The 20,605-nt window shown below is 38.0% G+C and overlaps 1 protein-coding gene across 4 annotated transcripts in view; it reads right to left on the reverse strand.

Moving 5' to 3' along the window:
- Positions 1-894: 894 nt before the first annotated feature.
- FLRT2 (fibronectin leucine rich transmembrane protein 2) overlaps positions 895-20,605 on the reverse strand; it is a 70,196-nt gene continuing 50,485 nt past the window's right edge. For all 4 annotated transcript variants that reach the window (XM_075030033.1, XM_075030031.1, XM_075030029.1 and 1 more), the window contains exon 2: positions 895-13,949. In XM_075030033.1, the coding sequence (XP_074886134.1) occupies positions 11,527-13,515 (1,989 nt within the window). In that variant the 5' untranslated portion in view covers positions 13,516-13,949 and the 3' untranslated portion in view covers positions 895-11,526. The remainder of the gene's footprint in view (positions 13,950-20,605) is intronic.

Consider the following 20,605-nt stretch of genomic DNA (forward strand, 5'->3'; position numbering starts at 1 on the left):
TGCTGCAAATAGAGAACCTCTAAAATGAAACACTGGAAGAATATTTCATAGCAAATTTCTGTCTTCCTGTAGTAGCACACTAACTGTGTGGCTTATGTCAGCAAGACCTTTTTGGAGCAGTTAGATGACTAAATTGAGGAGGATGGGTGGCAATGAACACTGCCCATTTGGGCTGCTACATGCAAATTCTTCCCCTCGTGTATGAAAGAGGCACCCATTTGGGGCATCCCACAAAAATCCCATAGAACAAAGGGTTCTTCATGAAGCAGAAGGTGAAAAGTGAGTTAAAAGACAGTTCACATGAGAAGGAAAAAATGTTAAATACAGGGAAAGAAAAATAGGCCACAGAGAACAAAATTACATAGAAAAAGTCAATTGTAATGCTAGTGATGTAGAAACATCTGAATTTTTCCCTTATTGTTCATACTGTGTTTTAGTTACATACTGTCTTTTCCCACATTCTCTTCTGTCTACAGTTTATTTCACAACCACACAGAACAGTCCTGCTATAAACTGAATCCTCAGATGTGCTTTGTGCTTTGGAAAGTATATTTCAGAAGATGCATAGTATCCACTTCCAGGAGCTATGTTAATCTTTATATTATTCAAGTTTTAGTGCACAGGCTGCCAAAGCACATATGTTATTGAAAAGATGCTCTCACCGATACTGACAATACAGTTCTTTAAAAAATTTCATGCTATTCTACATGCTTGCTCTCTTTCACAAGCTTAAGTGGAACTGAAATGATGCATAAATCCAGAGCAAAAGATCACTATGGGACTCAGCCTAGACGAATCCATATTGGTACATACTGATATACATAGCCTATGTCTATATATATGCTTATGTGTGGGTATCTAAATATATATATACATAATATAAATAATTTTAAATAATATAAATAAATACAGTGTGCTTGTGCATATGTTCATGTGCATGTGTAAAAATGGTGAGAAACAAATAATGCAGTAGACAGATACAGAGCAAATTAATACCACAGCAGCCCCAAAATGCAGGCAATCAGAAAACAGCTTTGTTTTTCTTGTTTCAATCTTAAATGTAAACACTTATAAATGACATTATCATGTGAGGAAACAAGCAGCGATCTGTCCTCTAAGCCAATCATGCTAGAGAAGGTTGATGTGGCATAGAAGAAATTATGCAAATACAAAGGAAATTGTGAGATTGGTGCCTCTGGATTTTTCATAGTCTGGTTATAAACTGAATTGATATTGCCGTACATCATTACTTCATGACAAATGGTTCACTGTACTGCTAGCATTTCTGTAGCTTAGTTTTGCTGGGTAATCTTCACCACAGTTTGCAGGTATTATGGTTTTGTAGAAACTTTTTCCTTGTATTGTAACAACTAAGCAATAGTACTAACTGCTTAGTTTCAAATGTTAAGAAAACAATTAATTGGAAAGGAATAATGGAGAAAAGTAATGGACATCTAAACTGAAAGTAGGACTGTCAGATCTGACCACTAACACAATGATTACACCTACTGTGGTTTGGAATTTCAGCTGTAAGCACCTTACTAATATTTGCATTGATAAAAGGAGGGTCATTAAAAAACGTGACCTTCCAAACTTGCCTTGTTACACTTGTTACACTTGCCTTCTTGAACATAGTGGTGTACCTGGAAGTCCAGAACTTACAGGAAATGGTAATTAAAGGCCCATGAAACAAAATACAACTCAGATCCTTCCCTGCTTTTATAGACATGGGTTGCGCCTTTTATTACAGATCTCCAAGAGGATACACCTCAGTGAAGGTACCTTTAGCAGGGTCCTGTACAAAGCAAAGTTCCTATATAACGCTGCAGAGCACCTATAATTTGCTGTATCCCTCATAAAATGACCCAGCTCTGCATCTGCCAACTTCTGTATTCAGCAAAGAGAAATGCCATGACTTCAGTTATTTTCCCTGTATTCTGGACACCTGGCTTTTTGAGGGAGATCTCTGTGAAGTAGCTGTCTTCCTCCTTGATCACTATAGAAGGGAATCTGATGTACCTGAATGAGGAAGAAGAAACATTTGTCCCCTCCTCTTTGTGCAGCTACTAGTCATAATCTGTAAAACTGAACCTATAAACACGAAGTTCCTATAACCACAAAGCTGAGTTTATCCAGTCTTCCTAGCTCAACTTCCTAGCATGAGTTCTGTAACTAAATGTTGAAAAATAATGAATTCAACTTAAAATTGATAGCAAAATTCTTTAGGATAATTTCTTTCCTAACTCAGCATTCTTAAATTTTCTCTTCTGCTAAAAGGAAGACACAGTCTTACCATTACTATAATTGTAGCAGAAAATAATTTAAATTTGCTCTACTTTAAATTTTCTCCATTTTCCACCTGTACATAATGTTAATTAACAAAAAGGAAAGCCAAAAACCAAAGCAAAAATGTATAAATCAGTGCATGGACAGACTTCCAAATGAACATCATGACTGATTAGATCTGAGAATACCATGAACCTGATGCTACTCCCTGTAATAAGGCCAAAAAAAAAAAAAAGAAAATATTGATTTCAAAACTACCCTACAATGCAAATGTAAGTGAAAAGCTGCCTAAACTCATTTCTTGTGAATGGAAAATAGAAAATATCCTTGCTGGGGACCTTTAATATGAAAACCTTCAAAACTTTTATGATATTTTTAATTGCTTAAAGTACTCAACTGTATATTATTAGAATAACTACAATAATTTGGAATGTCTTCCTTTTCTCAGCTTTCCATTTGTTTATTTTTCTAAGTCATATATGCTTGATAAGTCATACATGCTTTTTGTCAGCTAGGAGTAGTGTCTTGAACTGGTGAGAAAGGTTTTCTTGAAAATGACATAGAGTTAATGTGCATGCCTTGTTTCTGCAGTCCTCACTTACAAAGACAGGTTAATGCCCTGCTTGAATAAATTAAATTGTTCACATTAACATATACTGCAGTAATTGACTTCACACCAACTCTTAAATTTTCTTAACATGTTTCTTTAATGGGGAAAAATCCTTAACGTTTGCATTGTAAGTCAGAGAGAGCAATGAATTACGTATTGGATCCTGAACCGTGAATGATACACAAACCAGTTTGTGAAGGTATATGAGGTCAGGCTTACAACACTGTCACTTAAATCATTTGACTTTCAAGTCAAACCAAAGTTTGGCATTCAAGTGAGTGTGTTACAAATTTGGAAGGACTTATCTAAATAAAAATACAAAGCTATTCTAGTTTAACAGCCCTCGTCTTTTCTTTCTTTCTTTCTTTCTTTCTTTCTTTCTTTCTTTCTTTCTTTCTTTTCTTTCTTTCTTTCTCTTTCTTTCTGCCACAGCTAAAGCTTGGAGAAAGTACTATGCACTTTCTGTATATACTCATTTTATCACATTTTCTTGATTCTGTTAATTGAAAGGGATTGCAGTCATTTCTGAGGATTTAAATGTTTTGGAATATTGTACGTGTTAGAAGTGCATCTCATCTGAAGAGTCTGAAAATTGTCAAGAATATTTAAAATTTTGTCACAAATGTGTATGTATAAAGCATATGTATGTGTCCTTTTTCATGTCCATAAAATGTCAGTAAAGAGGAGTATCTCTATATTCTGTCCATCATTATTACTATATTTCATCTTCACAGAACAAAATCTGCCTTTTTTCATCACAAACAGGCAGTTTCAAAGTATGAAAATTACAGCATTCCATCTTTAGACACATTGTTCCAATCCCCGTCACAAAGAATTTAATTTATCTGTGTGATCACCTGCTCAAAGTCTATAGGAGTGGAAATATTGATCTCACTCAAGAAATACACCATTTTAACAGAATCTTTTTGGCAATTGTTCTTTTCAAGAATGGTTGTGTTCGGCTTAGCACTCTGACTAGTATTTGTCACAGAGACTTAACTCGTTTTTGCACAGAGCATGTTAAAGTTGTAAACACACGTGAATTTAAGTTGGATTTTCCATAATAGTTTATACACTGTCTTCATTCTTCAAGGCATTCTACACTTAGAAAAACAGTATAGTGTAATCAGCATGACTTTTGTTACTTCCTTCTGTATATGAATCCTTTCAACAGAGAGGAAGGCAAATAGTAGACCCAGTGCACAGAGTTAAGATTCTTCTTATTTTGTATGAGATGTACCCACCAAAGTGTAACTATACTATAAACTCTTAATGTTCATACATGCATTTTTGTAGTCACATACGTTAGTCAGTATATGGAGTTGTAAGCAAAAAATGTGTGTGTTTATGTTCAAAAGAACATTCTTGCTATGCTCAGTGGCCTGTTTGTAGCTTTAAATGTCCATATCTTGTGTGGCTTTACATTAGACAATGTTTCTCAGTACATATTTCTCTCTCCCCTCATTTTCTGGAAAGTCTATTTCACTGCTCTCCTAGCTTTTCAAAAGAGATACATAGGCCTATTGCCTTACTCATTGATGTGTTTCATTTGGGGGTACATAGTGTGACATATTATACCTTGTGTCATACTGGATGCTTTTAATAATCCTTCCGACATATATATTATTCCTATAAATATTCTGATTTATAGTTGAAATCAGTGGGGTCAGGATTTCACCATAAGGATGTACTAATTTGTTTTAGGCATGTAAATTATTGTTAAAAAAATTCACCAAATCCCTACCTGTGTAATAGAAGTATTTTAGTGATTTTTAGTTTGAGCCTTCACTGACAGTGGCACTTGAAGTAGAGTGAAAACATTTGTTTCATACTTTAATGAAACATAGTTTCTCCACGTGGCACCATAACACTTCTCAGACAGAAGAACTCTTTTTAAAGTGAAATATTGAAAAATGTTGACTGGACAATAATGAAAAAGACTCCTCCATGTGCTTGCTTTGGGAGGTCCTTGTAGCTAAACCCTCTATACACAACCCCAGGAATTTATACACACACGCACCTGTGTGTGAACAGCTGCAGGTAACTGAGCTTAGAACTGTAAAAAGTAAATACAAAGACTGATCTCTAGTAAGATAAATAATTTTGGGTTATTAAAAGATTATGTGATAAAGCAGTCAGTGTTTGTCAACTTTTTTTTTGAGAGAGAAAAATTATCGATTGAAAATGATGATGCCATTATTTTTGCCAGAAATACATAAATGATTGCAAGCTTTTATGATTTACTTTACCTCTGTTGTCCACCTTCCCATGGTAAGGCAAGAAGATTTCATTACCAGAACCTAATCTGGTCTAATCTGGCTCAGAAGAAATGTCAAGTTCAGGGAAGCATATTAAGAGGAGGGGGCCTAGATGTGGATGTATTGCACAAGCAGCTCTCAGCAGTTTTACTTGATATTCAGGGTTAAGACAGAGAATAAGGTAATTTATAGAAGAATTGTGACACTTAGCAATATTAAATTTCTAAGCTTTGAAGTGACACAGCTTGTAACATTCAATATTTCAGGTTCTGGCAAAGCCAAAAATTAGTTCTTGTATATGTAACTAGAAGAGGAGTGTCCTGGTTTCGTCTGGAAAAGTGTTAATTTTCTTTCTAGTAGCTGGTATAGTGTTGTGGTTTGGATTCTGTATGAGAAGAATGTGGATAACAGACTGATGTTTTCAGTTCTTGCTAAGTAGTGTTTAGACTAAAGTCAAGGAATTTTCAGCTTCTCATGCCCAGCCAGCAAGAAGGCTGGAGGGGCACAAGAATTTGGGAGGCGACACAGCCAGGACAGCTGACCCAAACTGGCCAACGGTGTATTCCATACCATGGGACATCACGTCCAGTATATAAACTGGAGGGGAGTTGGCTGGGGGGTGCAGGTCGCTGCTCAGGAACTAAATGGGCATCAGGCGGTGAGTGGTGAGCAACTGCATTGTACTTCACTTGTTTTGTATATTCCAATTCTTTAATTACTATTACTGTCATTATTATTGTTGTTATTATTATTATTTTCTTATTTTCTGTCCTATTAAACTGCCTTTATCTCAACGCACTAGTTTTACTTTTTTTCCTGATTCTCTCCCCCATGCAACTGGGTGGGGGGAAGTGAGCGAGTGGCTGTGTGGTGCTTAATTGCTGGCTGGGGTTAAACCGCAACAAGGGGTAATTTTCATTTCTAAGTAGCTAAAGCATGTTTTTATATATAATGTATATATTACCATGTATGTTAGGTATAAGATATACAAAAATTTATTAAGGCCTATGTCTGAATGTTGTGCATTCTGAAAATTCAAGAACAATTTTGAAGAGAGAATTCAAAAAAACCCCCCACATTTCATTGCAAGGAAACAGATTAAATAGATAATAATAGGTAAAAGGCAGGTTTAAGATTGTCAAGGATGAATGTCAAATGCATTTATCATATGACTATGCATATAATGGGTCACAGCTTCTACATACATATATATGTTATAGACGTGTAGCTGCTTGAGTGTACCTATTAATTGCAAACAGTGGAATACAACCCATTCTTGTTTTACAGTGCTTTCCTATATGCATATCAGAATGAGATAATCTTATAAAGGTAAGATTAAATCTGAGAAATTGAAGTAACAGTAAAAAATTTGTCTTTTAGAATCTGAAGAGAGTGTGGACATACAATAGAACATTCGAAAATATTTCCACAAATGAAAGTACAAAAGACTGATATTTTTGTTTTTCTGTTTTTCCTTTCAGATATTCACATCCTTATTTTAATTAACTTGCTCATATAAATACAGCAGGATTGTTGTATTTTTTTAAATAACTCTTTACTGAATATGTCAACAAGATAATATATAGTGTATAGTGAGGTTTTGAAGTTAACAATGCGTGCAACATGGCAGATTGCAGAAAACAGATAATGCAGACTTCAAACCATCTATTTTTCCATGTTAAAGATAGAAAGTATACCAAACACAGAACAGAATCAAGTGTGCATGTCTCAGTTAAAATCAATTTTATGAAAGATCATCTTCAGATATTTAGGATCAAGAGATAACAATTTGTTTAGTAGCTTATCTGTTTCTGAGAAGATCAGAATTCAGCTCTCATGAGGCACATATCCGCAGAGCCTCAGCATAACAAAAGCTTGCCAAATCTCTTTTGTGCTAGTTTTCCAGATGGACTACTAGCCAGCGTCCTTTTAAAGAGCAAGACTTTCTCTGCTGTACAAAAGTTTAACGCCAAATGCTTCAATATTGCCTGTAGTATCATCTGGGATACAAAGTGCCCTGTTCACTAGAGTTCAGGGAAGGAGTGATCATCAGCTTCCTAGGATTATCTCTGTGTTTAGAAGAGAGCATCAGGCAGGATCTGATGAGGCTCAGAGCCAGGAACTTTTGGTTTTGGCACTCATTTCTGTTTTGTTTTTCCACTGAGCTGGAAAGATAAGTCATGAGTAAAACCATTATTCTCATGTTCTAAAGAAAAAACTTTAATATCTTCATGTTAAATTTAAGGTGAAGAAGTACTATAAATGGAGAATTCAATGGGAATTAACCACTTCACTGTCAAAAGCTGAGACTGAACTTTCACTTCAATGTCATTAATAAAGTGCTTTATGTAGACCTTAAAACCATAACAACAATATGATATGCTTAAATTTCTTTTGCTTGCAAAATTAAAATCGATACATTTCTCAGAGGGAGAAATTTTCTCTCATGAAAAGAGAAAATAACTGAGAGAAAAATATAGTTGAACTACTCTAGTAACAAATAGCATATGCTACTTAATTTTTCTGTTTTACATGACATTCACTGTAGTCCTTTATTGGCTTACCGGGAAAACTGCTAATATCTTTTCAGTCCAAAGTAACCCAATCCCTAAATATTCATATGAATAAATTCAATAACAATGTCTCCAATAAGAACCTGTTAACACAAAGTCCATGCATTCATCAGGTGTTTGTTTCTGCTGGCAAGCTACATGCAAGGAACACTTGTTATAGTGACAGAAACTGTGAAAATGAGGACCGGTTTGTAAATAAGTCTTCAGAAGGAACCCAAGCACTGGTCACAGCAGTGTTGTGATACTGCTTTAACATAATTTCACTTAAAGACTTCTTTTATTCCACTCACTAATCTTTTCTGTAAATTTATGTCAGCTATTAGCAGTATACAATGGAAGATGGGTGAGATTTTGTCTGTCAACAAGTCATTTGCCCCCAGGTCCGATGAAGGTGTTCAAATCAGGACCTGGAAGTGAACTTTTTGTATGAGTTGTATATGCACACATTTAGGATGTCTGCTCTATAGCCTTTAGTTAGTATCTGTGGTTTGATATTTGCACTAAGTGAAGATGACCCCATTTTTACGAAGCCCAGGGAAAAAGCTACTAATTTTAAACTTTACATCGTCAAAAGACCATTGTCCATTTTTAACTCCTGACTTTTTCCAAATACTTTACCTAGTGAAAATTGCCCATTACGTACTTATCTAGATGTGACTTGAAACGAAGTCTCAGCTGTTTGTGTGACTGGCACTTTGAAAAGTCCCAAACTCCGTTGTAGGTTGAAATACATTAACTCTTTTGCAGCTGGACAGCAAATAGAATTGGGAGAAACTTTCTTCAAATGAAACATATGACCTTTCAGTTGACTACAGCTGTGAATTTTTTTAGATAATACTTCCAGCTTTATCCACAAATTTTGGTGTAACTGGCTTGCTACTTTTTTTCAGAAGAGTATTTATAGAAAAGAAACTTTGTCAGTATCCCATACCAATATATATATTATTCTTCATATTGAAAAGAAGCATAAACTATGCTATCTTTAATATCATTTTGATTTTTGATCTAGGTAAGTGAGTAATAGTTCACAGATAGATATATATACATTTCACCATCCGAGATCAAAACAAACAGTTTGTGAATGCCTTGTGTTCTCACCCTATTAGAACAGTAACCACATTTGTTGTCATCAGTTTGGGCTTGTGGATCATTCACCTGCAGTACGGCTGAACTCCCTGAATAAGTCATTTGCTACAAATAAGGCGCCTAGCTCATCTTGAAACTATGGTATCCTGAGGCCTAGAACAGAAGATGTTCATCAAGGAGGACAAAGATACCTCCATCATCAGTCATTAAAGTACGAAATTCTAGTAAGTGCGTACTTTCAAAGGATGCCTTCTGAAATCAAACATACAGCTAGTTATTTCAGTGAAATTAAATTCTACATCCACACCCAATGGGAATCTCTGGCTCTACTTAATTTCAAACAAACTCCAGCATGCAATGGAAGCGTGCAGAAGCACAACTATTTGCTGCTTGTCTTGTGGGCTTTGGCACCTAAAACATATTAAACAAACAAAACAAAAGTATCAACCTTCTCATCATAATCTTCAGTAAATAGATCACAGGAAAAAACACTTTGCATAGACATTTCTACCTAGTATTACACCATTTGAAATCATACGGCAGCCTTTTATTCAGCAAATTTCAGTGACTTTACTATTACAGTAGCCACACAGGTTGCCTAAAATACCTGTTATAGCTGGAGAAAATAGCAAATATACAGAATATAGAGTGGAATTTCAAAATGGGAATATAAAAGATGTTGGGGGGAGGATGCAGTTCCTTATACAATGATTGTACTTTGCCATCAATCATAACTGGATTAATTTTGCCATTGCAGAAAATGAGTGTTATCACGATTTGAATTTCAGAAACTGCACACTCATAGACTGCTGGGATTCAAGAATGAGTTGAGTGAAATAAGCAAAGGAAAGGATTAAAACCCTCTCTCCCAACATAAGCAGCCTCAGAAAGTGAAAAGTCTAAGCATTCCACAGTGAAAGTGCTTCAGCCTTTACCTCCAATCCACTTCTAACAACTTCTCCTTGTCCCTAGTGGGTCACTGTAAAAAGTTTTCTCTTTGGTTCCCTACTCCCTCAGGAAAGTTTTGTCTCTCTCTTTTTTTTCTCTTTGTTGTGAACTTTTGCTTGTCCTCAAGCTCAGGAGAAAGTGAGCCGCATTAAAAAACAAACAAACGGAAAGAAAGGAACAATTAGATTCCAACACTGAACTGGCAAGAAACCCAGAGCTCTTGGCAGTCACAGAGTCAATGGAGTGGCTGGAACATTGTATAATTTTGAGACCAGCATCATGGTTTTAATACAACCATGATATTTCACATAGTGCCTGTAAAGCTCAACGACTCAGAAGGTATTCCAGCTAAAGAATTTGAGGGAATAAAAAAGCAAATTCTAAGCCCACCTACTGCTTATAAAGCACAGATCATTGTGGAAAACTTCCACAAGCTTAAGATAAAAGAAGAGTAATTCAGAGGGACAGTGTGTACTTGTGTTCTCAAAATTCCTCAGTTAATCAAATGCTTAGTTAATGTCTGTCTCTGTATACTTGAATGGGGGGGCAGGGGGGGACAACACCTACCAGGATTTATACACAATTTTCCCTGCTGAACATATTTCAGTTCATAATAGGCCTGAAGGCCTTTCCAATAATAAATAAATTTTTAAAAGATCTTTCTTATTGGTTTTCTCCGTTTGTCTTTTTTTTTCCTACTTCTCCATACTGAGCATAACTCAGACCCCTAAATCAAATAGGGCTTGAACCATAGAAGTCAATAGCAATCTTTCCATTGGCATCATATTTTGCATCATGTTTTCAGCAATTTACACTTTTAGATTCCAAATTCTACATGAATACTGCAGAGCTGGGAGCACTCAGAATTTCCCTCATTCAGGCTTTACCTGAACATGCTGTGTCAACAAATGCTGCTCTATTAAAGAGAGGTGCAACTTAATGACAGATATCTGTTACATACTGATAACCTTCATCACCCACTGAGAAGGGTCAGAGAATGCCTAAAGCTTCTTAATCATAATGAAAAGCAGGAACAGTTTCTATCATAAAAGTATACAGTATTGGGGGACATTTTCAGAGTAGCTTTTGCAAGTAGGAATCAAGGTCACTTTGAGTTTGACACTGAGCTCTGTCTACCTTTCCTATTCCAAGTACATTGGGAGAAAACTAATCAAACAAGAAAGTAGCCTTTTTGGTAGCACTCAGAACTCCAGCTTTCGGTTGGAGGTAGGAAATGCAGAACTGACAAAGGGGAATGGAAGTATTTCCAATTGTTTGAAGCTCAACAACTGCTGCCGGGTTCAAGTCAGAAAGGTTGTACCCATTTTATCTGAATTGCTTTTGTCCATTCCTAAGTGACCCTGTTTTAATATGCACTTATTTTCTGGTACTACAGGACACCTAGAAACTTAACATCCCTCAGACAGCTTCGACAGCAAAGTGGTTAATGTTTGAAGAATGAGTTATTCTTTCCTTTGCCATGACATTGGGTTCTTATTGTACAACCCTGTACAGTACTTAGCAATATTTTTTAAAGATTTAAAAAGCAAAGAGTTACAAAACCATTTGCAATTAACTTGAAATAGAAAAGATAGCACTTTTTTTAAATCCCATTATATAGTACACCGTATAAATTACAGAGTATTCAAATGCATAAATGCATCTGTGTAACATTTATCAAATGTAATTTTTTCATTGTTGTCGGGGGGGTATTTTTTCCAGAGTTTTTTCTCTTTGTCTTAGACGCCCCCATCTCCCCTCACTATCACGTATGACAGTGCTCCAGGTCTGAGACATTGCTGTTGCAGTATCGCATGTTGTTGGGGATGTGGCAGTCTGTGTAGTTAATGCCCCCGTTTGGGGTATAAATGGGCTGCAGTCTGAAATCTCCTTTAAGGAGCTGATCATTATTTAAGGAGACAATCTGGAAGCTGGTTTCCGTCATCTCCAGGATGGAGTTGTCCTTCTTGGTCCCTGCCTCGCAGTAGTCATCTTTCCGACGGCCCCGGTTATATTTCCACTTCTGGGAGGTGTAACGCCCTTTTTTGTGCATGTGCCAGCAAAAAATGCTGAGCAGGACCACAAGGACAAATATCACTGCACCTCCAATCAACCCTGCCAACAGAAATGGGGAGCCCAGGTTCTGAGAAGTTGTCTGCTCATGGCTGGAGGGGATGTTGCTGCCATTGCTCAAAAAGGAAGCCTTGGTTGTGGCTTCTGAACAGACAGTGTCTTCTCCAGTTCGGTAATTGTTGTAAGTATCCAGTGGAACCAAACAAATCCGATAGGTGGATTTGGGCTCCAGATTTACCAAGCTTAAGTGTTGCTTCTCACCACTAACTATTCGTTCCTGAACAATTCCTCCTACCAGACTATGGCCCATTTTAACCCACGTGAGTTTATATGCCATCACGGTAAAAAGAGACATCCAGTTAACTTGGATGCACGTGTCATTCACAAAATGGATGGAGAGTTGAATCCGTTCGGTTATAGGAGGTGTCACCCTTTCTCTGTCCTCCCTGTCAGGCACAGTGGGGAGTGTGGCTATGGTGGGAGTGAGAGGATTATATTTGCTACTTGGGGGAGGAACTGATGAGGTGGGAACTAATGTAGTTGGCATGGCTGTAGCTGGGACTGGGGTGATGATAAGTGGCAGACCAGGGGTGGTGGTGGGGCATGACAACATATTCATATTGAGCTCCCTGACTGCCATACCTCGGACCTGCTCTGGTCCCTGGCACATAAAACCCCGTACATTGATGGAAGCAGGAATAAATTTGAGCCATTCAGTGACCCACTTAATACTGCAGTCACACAACCAGGGATTATTCCTTACAGTGAGTTGCCTCAGGTTGTGGAGATTATCAAATACCCCCTTTACCAACATCCGAAGTTGATTGTTGGAAATATCAAGACGTTCCAGCTTGTGGAGGTTTGAAAAGGCTGTAAGTGGTATATGGGTTATCTGGTTGTCCTGCAAGTAGAGCCTTAGCAGATGTGTACCTGGAAGATCGGGAGGAGGGTAGGTCAGTGAATTCCGCACTATTGAGAATTCCTTGAGCTTGGAGAGGTGGCTGAAGGTGCCTTCAGCTATGCCTTTATTAGTAAGGAGATTGCCATCCACAATCAGACGCTCCAGACTTGTAAGATTCTGGAAGGCCAGGTCTGAAATGACAGCAATTCGGTTTTCGTCTACTCGAAGTTCTTGTAAGTCCACCGGAAGGCCTACTGGTACGCTGCTTAAGTGATTCTTGGACAAGAACAGAAGCTTGAGGCTGATGGCTTCCCGGAACGCCCCATCCTCAACACCAACAGTGGAGATGGAGTTGTCATCCAGGTGCAGCTCTTCCAGCTTCAAAAGCTGAGCAAGGGCGGCCCGAGAGATGGTCTGAATGTTGTTTTCCTGCAGGTGGAGAACCCTGACATTCTTAGGCAGGTTCATGGGGAATTCATCCAACTGGTTACCATACAGGTAGACTGTGTGCACAGACTGGACGTTGTGCAACTCTGCAGGAAATCCAGCATTGTTAATTTGGTTATTATGGAGGTAGAGGACGGTTACACCCTCCGGTATCCCAAGAGGCACTGAGGTCAAGCTTCGCTCATTACAGTAGACAAAGTTTCGGTCACAGCGGCACACTTTTGGGCAGGCCAAAGTTTTGGAGACCTGCATGTAGAGCCCCAGGGAGAAGATAAGCCATGATTTCATGAGAACAGCCCAATCTGTGGGCCACATTCTAGTCCACGAACCCATTTCTAATTTAAAGAAATGAAGTACCAAAGTGTTAAAGAACTGATAACAATAATAAAGCACAGGTAGCAAAATCTCAGGTCATTAAAATTGGCTTCTATTTATGTCCAGTGTTCAGGCCAGAGTTAAAGTCCTGGAGGCTAAGTATAAAATAATCCTCTTGTAATTGGCCTACCTCCTACTTTTGATAAGAAAGCCACAGTCTTATTAGCCAGGGTTACAAAGTTTGTTGCCTTCTTCCATGTGTGCTGAAAGAAACAATAGCTGTGTCTTTGCAGGTGAGCAACAGGTTAATTTAAAGCTACCAAAAGTCGTCTGTGTATGAGTTTCTTGGAGGGATAATATTTCCTTTCACTGAAGTCTGTTGGTGTTTGTTACACTCAGCTTTCTGAAGTCAGCAAAGTCCTCATAACAGCTATCCGCCAGATCTGGCCTGCCTGTAAAAGAAAAGAGAAAAGAAAAAGCTGAATAGCATGAAATGTTGAACAGGGAAGATCAAGCCCATTGGAAGACTATTCTAAGGCTGTGCTCTTTATGGCTTTCTGGAAAAAAAGGCATTAATATTAAACATTAGCTTAATATTACTGTTAAATAGTCTTGAAATAGATGTGATGCAAAGTCATTGCAGTGATTGAAGGACTTTCAGGGACTTCAGTGAAAGCTAGATCTGTCACTCATTTTTGCATATTGTACCTCCAGTCTTTGTCCTCTCACAGTCTGTTTCAAATCCTAAAACTAAAACATTTTAGAAACCTAAAACTAAACCATTTAACTGGAAATTTTTGCTCAGGTATTTTTTTTCTTTTGCAGAACCACTGACTTCAATGAATGCTATTCACTGATGCCTGACAGAGTAGACTCTGGGCTGTATTATTTAATCATACTCTATGTTTTTTTTCATTTCCTACCAGACTCTGGAATGTTCTGCTACTATTTCTGTAATGCCATTATGTATATTCTCCAACTTAATGCACACTGCCAGATTAGTGCACCTCACTACAGTGAATTAATTAGCTACTTAGGAGGAGAGACTTTTAAATAAGTACGGTAATCCACAAATACAAGATACCCTGCTGTAAGGCATGCATTTGCTAAAACTATCATCTTGATATTTTTTCTGATGTGAACTGTGCTGTCAACAGACTTCAGAAATAGCTTTCCACTAAATGAAACAGGCTCACATCTGCTAAGTTATTGTTTTAGGATATCAGCTCAAACTACAGCAGTTTTGCAGGAAAGCACTTTCTTTGAAACCATAAAGGTTGGATACTTCTTTTAATGCTGCTACACAGTTGTCTGTGAATGGCTACATAAACAAATTCGTTAGCTTCAGTATAGATGAGTTCTTTAATGTATATTTTGAGATTTTAAGTGTACTTTTAAACTTTTACATTCCCAGCTACTATTTATTATTCAGAACTATAGCTAAACAATTCATTTCCTAAAGCATGCAAAGAAAGATACTGTATTGTATGATGTTGTCTTGTCTTGTCATGTGTTGTTTCCAATGACTGAAAAAAAAATACTGCATTTTACGTACTTGAACATAATGAAGGATATAAACCTTGGCAAGTACCAAACGTGTAGATCTCAGGGTCTTGAACTGCAGTTACATAAGCACAGTATTTTTCCAGATTTTGTTTACCTAGATCAAAACTCATTGGCTGGTATTTCAGGAAAATAGAATTTCAGTGAACAGAAATCATGTTTAAAAATCTTTTTTCCTTTATTTAAGCAGTTTAAACACCATCCAGGTAATTCAGAGAGAAATGTAATTGAGGAGCATGTGAAAGCTTGTTCTTCTGCTACAGCTGCACAGTTTATAACATGTCCCAAATGCTGCTTTTGGGAACTCCATAGACCGACAGTGTAGAAAGTCTCTTTAGGAGTCAAACTCTTATAACCCTGCAACCTTGCACTTGTAGATTCCTATGTTCATTTGGAGCATCATCAGGTAACAGCCTCAAGACTAGAACAGTTGCAGATAAAAAGTGAGACCCTGAAGAGCCCTGTAGCTTATCATTATGAATTCAAATGGTAAATGTACATGTAATGCAGCCTACACTGTGTGTTGTCCTTTTCTAGAAACAGTAAGATTAGCTATCCCACTGTTCAAGGTTTTCTGTCTCACAGGCATATTTCAGTTGAGTGGTTTCTTTTCAATTATGTAAGATGACGTGATACTGTAGAGAAACCCTAACAGGATTACATTCTAACATGAGCCTAAGTGTGACAGTTTTTCCGCCTCTAATATGGTCTGGTTCCCATCTAGATCATACTGCTCTGATCCATCATGACACTGTCTTTTTAAAATAAGAAAGGACATGCAGAGCCTCCTCTGAGATGCTTGGGACCACACAGAGTAATAATAGTGGTTCTCTCACTCCCCTTCCATCATCAGAGAGAGACAGTCTGTACCTCCTAACAGGGCCAATACCCTGCACTGAGCTCTCTTTCAATAGTAAGTCCGATTGCTGATTAGGTTTTATTTGACTCCCAGGTGTGATAGAAAGCCCAGCTGAGGAGGTGCAGCCACAGGCAGCTGCAGCTCCTGGTTTGTTGGGAATCTCCTAAGAAGGGAATGCCATATTAAAACTGATTTACGCATTCACCTCATTCTAGGACTCTGCCCAGAGTATCTCTCGCCTAGGTAAATGTGGCACCTGAATAAAAGATTTCAGTAATGATTCTAGCAAATTGGGTCAAACACACAGCACTTCTCATTAGATATTACACGTAGAAGAGCTTTGACTGGACAGTCACTTAAGCATATCAGCATGTAGGAAGCTGGCACTCCAGAGTTTATCTCCTTTTTATTGTTACATGAATTTTGCCCTTAGAAATTTGTTAAAACTTTCCTTCAGTTTTCTCCCCTTATGATGGTGAGAAAGGGACTCCTTTTATTAAAGCCAGTATCCTAATCTCTAGCTATAAGTCCTTAATAAACTGATAGTATAAAACTCAGTAAAGAAAATACGCATTGGTAACTACTGTTGATTGTATTAAGCTAGAGCACAAGGATAAATCTAATTAGATATTTATGACTTCAGGGTTGACTGTGGTGTGACAGAGGGAAGGACTGAGGAAGCAAGGATGCATCTGAATGTGCTTAAATAATTTTTTGGGGAAAAGCTTTACCTCAGTAGTCTTTTACAATTGTCTCATAACAACTCATGGTAGTGGTCAGAGTTGCAGTATTTTTCAGCAAATCTCAGGGATCCTAATGCAAAAGTCAGTTGTGTCCCTGTGTTAGAAATCTCTACCCAAAAAGACATTAAAAAGATTGAAGAGTTGAACAACCTGCTTGATTTAAAAAAGAAACTCTGAGAAGGAAAAGTATCTTCTGCAAATTCCAGAAGGCTGGAAAAGCTGAAACAGTTTGTTCTTTAGCAAATTGCCAAAACTGAAGGCAGATAGAGTAATTGAGATTTCTCCCCATCCCTGCCATGTTGGCTTCCTAAAGCAAGCTCTCTGTTTTCAATATTCGTACAAGAACTGAACTGAGTCTCTCTGTGAATGAACTGATCATTTGCAGAAGTAGAATTTTGGAAGTGAGGGAATTAAGGGAACTCCTTAGCTTTCATGATTGTAAAACTTGCGAATTGACTCATAAACTATAGATAGCAGTGACTTTGCCTATTGTGAAGCTGGAAAGTTCTAAAAACCAGTCTAGGAAGAGAGGATGAGGGTAAGGGAATCTGTTGCAATTAACTTAAAATTAAAAAAATCAACAAGCAAATGCCTCAATAATAACACATCTGCCCATCATCACCTTGGTCGTTTTTGCTTCTATTTCCTTGCCCTGTACACTTGATTTCTATTATTTCTCACTATATCCTCCTTGGAGCACAAGCCACGTCTTCCAAGTGTCTAGGACATTTCCTGTCTTACTGCAGCCAGGATATTAAATCCCATTAGGATTTAAGGAATGATATAATAAAGTTGAGAAAAGCATATTGAAATACATGAGAACATATGCACATATTTTAGGTGGCCATGTCCAAAAATTTGGCTTAGTGGCCTGAGTTCCTGACATTAATGGAAATGTTCACTTTCATATCTAAAGAGGAGGTTTTGATCAACATTTTTATCTCACTGTCTTTTTTCAAACCTGCCTTATTTAAATTCCTTTTTGGCATGACTAATGCTAGCTGGAGAAGAACAATTCTGGCTTTCTGTGCTGGACAAAAATTTCAAATTTGCTTTTGTTCAACACTGGAACTGAACAGCTCCTTTAAAATATTTTTATTAAAGGTATTTAAAGGCTGAAACATCTGCCTGCAAGTTGGGAAGCTGAAGGTCTTATTAGTCTCCCCTTCAGTGGACAGAATCATGCACAAAGCTTAAAGCTTTAGTCACCCTGCAGTACACAGCCATGAAATAATTCAGCTTCAGTAAACAAATACGTTTCAATAATTAATATATTACTGAAAATGCTACTCAATCATAAATTTGTGGTATTTAGGGAAAAAAAACAACTAGCAACACACTAGCAGCTTGCTTATAAAACTCTTTCCTCCCTCACTGACCAGTATCGCCTCAGTGTGTCTATGGTGTCTGAAGAAGCTCCAAAGCTGCCCTCAGGGTCATCCTCCCCACCTTTCATGCTGCAGTCTTCCAAACATGCAGTCCCAGGTGTAGCAGTCAAGGTCCCTGTGGCTGCCTGAGAACCTATTAATGCTCAGGGGAGATAACAGAGAATGAAGGGAGGAGATGCTAGCATATGGAGCACAGCCTGCATATGAATACTTGCAGCATGTTATAAGCACGGGAGTTTTGTTGTGCTCCTGAAGCCAGGTTGTCTGTCTTCATTAGTCTTCCCATTTTTTATATAAAGGCTATCAATTTTTTAAAGGGAATAAAATTAACAACACTTGGCTATTCTTTCCTTCACGTAATCCTGAAAATAATAAAAAATAGGTCCTAGGAATTCAAGTTTTTTTCTCTGATATTCTAATCACTCAGCACCACTTTTCCTAGCAGTTCATCCATTTATCTGAACCTGAGTGCCATGCAACATAAACTGAAAGGCAGGCAAAACCAAAACCAAATGGTCATATCTACTCTTTCCACTACTACCAGTCAGTGACTCTCATTTAGCACAAAACCATTTGGCATAAATTTTCTTGGCTTTACTGCAGACCAAGGTCATAATCAAGTCATAATCTTACTCTACATGATTATAATATAGAATAAGTACAAGGCTATTATATCTGGAATTGAATGACAACCAGAAAACAAATCTAATTCCATCCCTCTGAAACCTAGTACAGAGTTCCTAGTGCTTGAGAAAAATGCTCTCTATTTCTATCATCCGGTAACAAAAATAATTATGGAATAATACCTGACAAATCCATTTTTTTTCCACATAAGTAGAGTTCACATCTACACGTGAATTATCCTCCTGCTTTTAACAGATTAGGAGCCTTAGGTGATGGTTTACTGTATATGTTTCTCTATGAGTTACTTGGGTTTGAACTTTGTGTTCAAAATTTAATATGAGGTTATAATTTCTGCATCAAAGACACAGAGAAAATGACCCAAAGGAACCAAAATGCTTTTACAGGAAGCCTTTTGTGTGCTTGCTGCTGTGGCTGCTTCATAGTTATGGGCATGTATTATGTAAGAAGAAGAGGTAAGGAGGCAGAAAAAGAGGTGAAGAGGAAGAGAAGAAACCATCCTTGGTGCCCTCTTCTAAAGTGAATACTGATGTCAGGATAATGATCAGTAATTAATACTGGAAGGAAACCTTAAAGTGTCTCTGTGCACTGTTGCAGACACTCTGAAGGCTACGTGGACAGATTTTGGCAGAGAAAGACATAATTGCCTTTGCAATACTGTTAGCAAAATGATTCAGCAAATGTACACAAATGAGCTCTTCCCTCATATGTTCTTTTCTGCCGTGATCAGGATGTTTCTGGTTTTGCCTCTCAATTTGCACTTATAATTATTCTCAAAAGCTCAGATCAGGCAGCCTGCTGGAGGCAAGTGAAAAGCATTTGGATCTGCCTTGGTGGAGGCAGGAGAAAGTTTAGAGAGTGGTACATCTTGCAACAATGGGCGTAAAGACGTCATTCGCCATCCTTCTCCCCTTTGCTCTTCTCTAACCTTCTGCTCCTCCAAGCCTTTTATCTCTTTCCAGCTACATTCCTGCAAATTATCAAGCAGACACATTCCCCAGAAGGATGCAGGTTTCAGGAAATCCCTTTTTAAAAGGCATGATATTATAATCAACAAAAGCTTTGTCTTTGGAAATTTGGGTTGTGTACAGGTTCTTGTCAGTCAACAGGAATCTGACAGAGCCCAATTCCTGACCTCCAGGAGGGGGAGCTAAGACAGCAGGAAACTTTCTCTCCCCTGAATAAACAAATAAATGCATAAATGTGGGACTTGTTTTCTTCCCGCTTTGTCCGTCCCCACACACATGCACACACTTCTCCTTCCTCACAGATGTCTGGGACTGCCAGTGATTGCTGGCTTGTTTGACAGCGTCTCTCTTACATGCCTGACAAACTGAGCAGTACAGCACTTTGTTTCTGGGAAAATTAATATTTCTATATTCTGATAATGAGCATTATTCCCAACTTGAATTTTATGTGCTTCATGGTTCAAGACTCTTTTTTACTTGTGGATTACTACAGACTGCATTATTGCATAGGTATGAGGAGGCATGCGGGGGCGGGGTGGGGTGGGGGGAAGAGTTAGCATGGAAAAAAAGAAAGAGAGGTTTGTGAGGGATACAGTGCAGGTACAGCAGATTCTTCTCCTTTTACATATTAGTGGGAACCAGTGACAGGTGAAAAGAGAGAAAAAAACTACAAGACATAATCACTATAGTGACCACCGTACTCCACGAAGCAGGGCTGAAATAGCTACAAGAACAATGGCATTAATGCCTCAGGTGGAGCCATGAATTCCAGGCTGCCATTTCTGCCACCAGGCACTGTGCTGTGCCACATATCCCACTCAGCTTCTCAGACTTGCCCGTAAGTGGGTGTTGAAGTGCCAAAGTTCAGATGTGGAGAATACAGCCTACCTAGACTAACATACCTTCACTTCTGTGTTTACTTTAACATTTATTTATGACAGAAGG

The sequence above is a fragment of the Buteo buteo genome, chromosome 6 (assembly GCF_964188355.1).
Source record: "Buteo buteo chromosome 6, bButBut1.hap1.1, whole genome shotgun sequence".
NCBI lineage: Eukaryota > Metazoa > Chordata > Aves > Accipitriformes > Accipitridae > Buteo > Buteo buteo.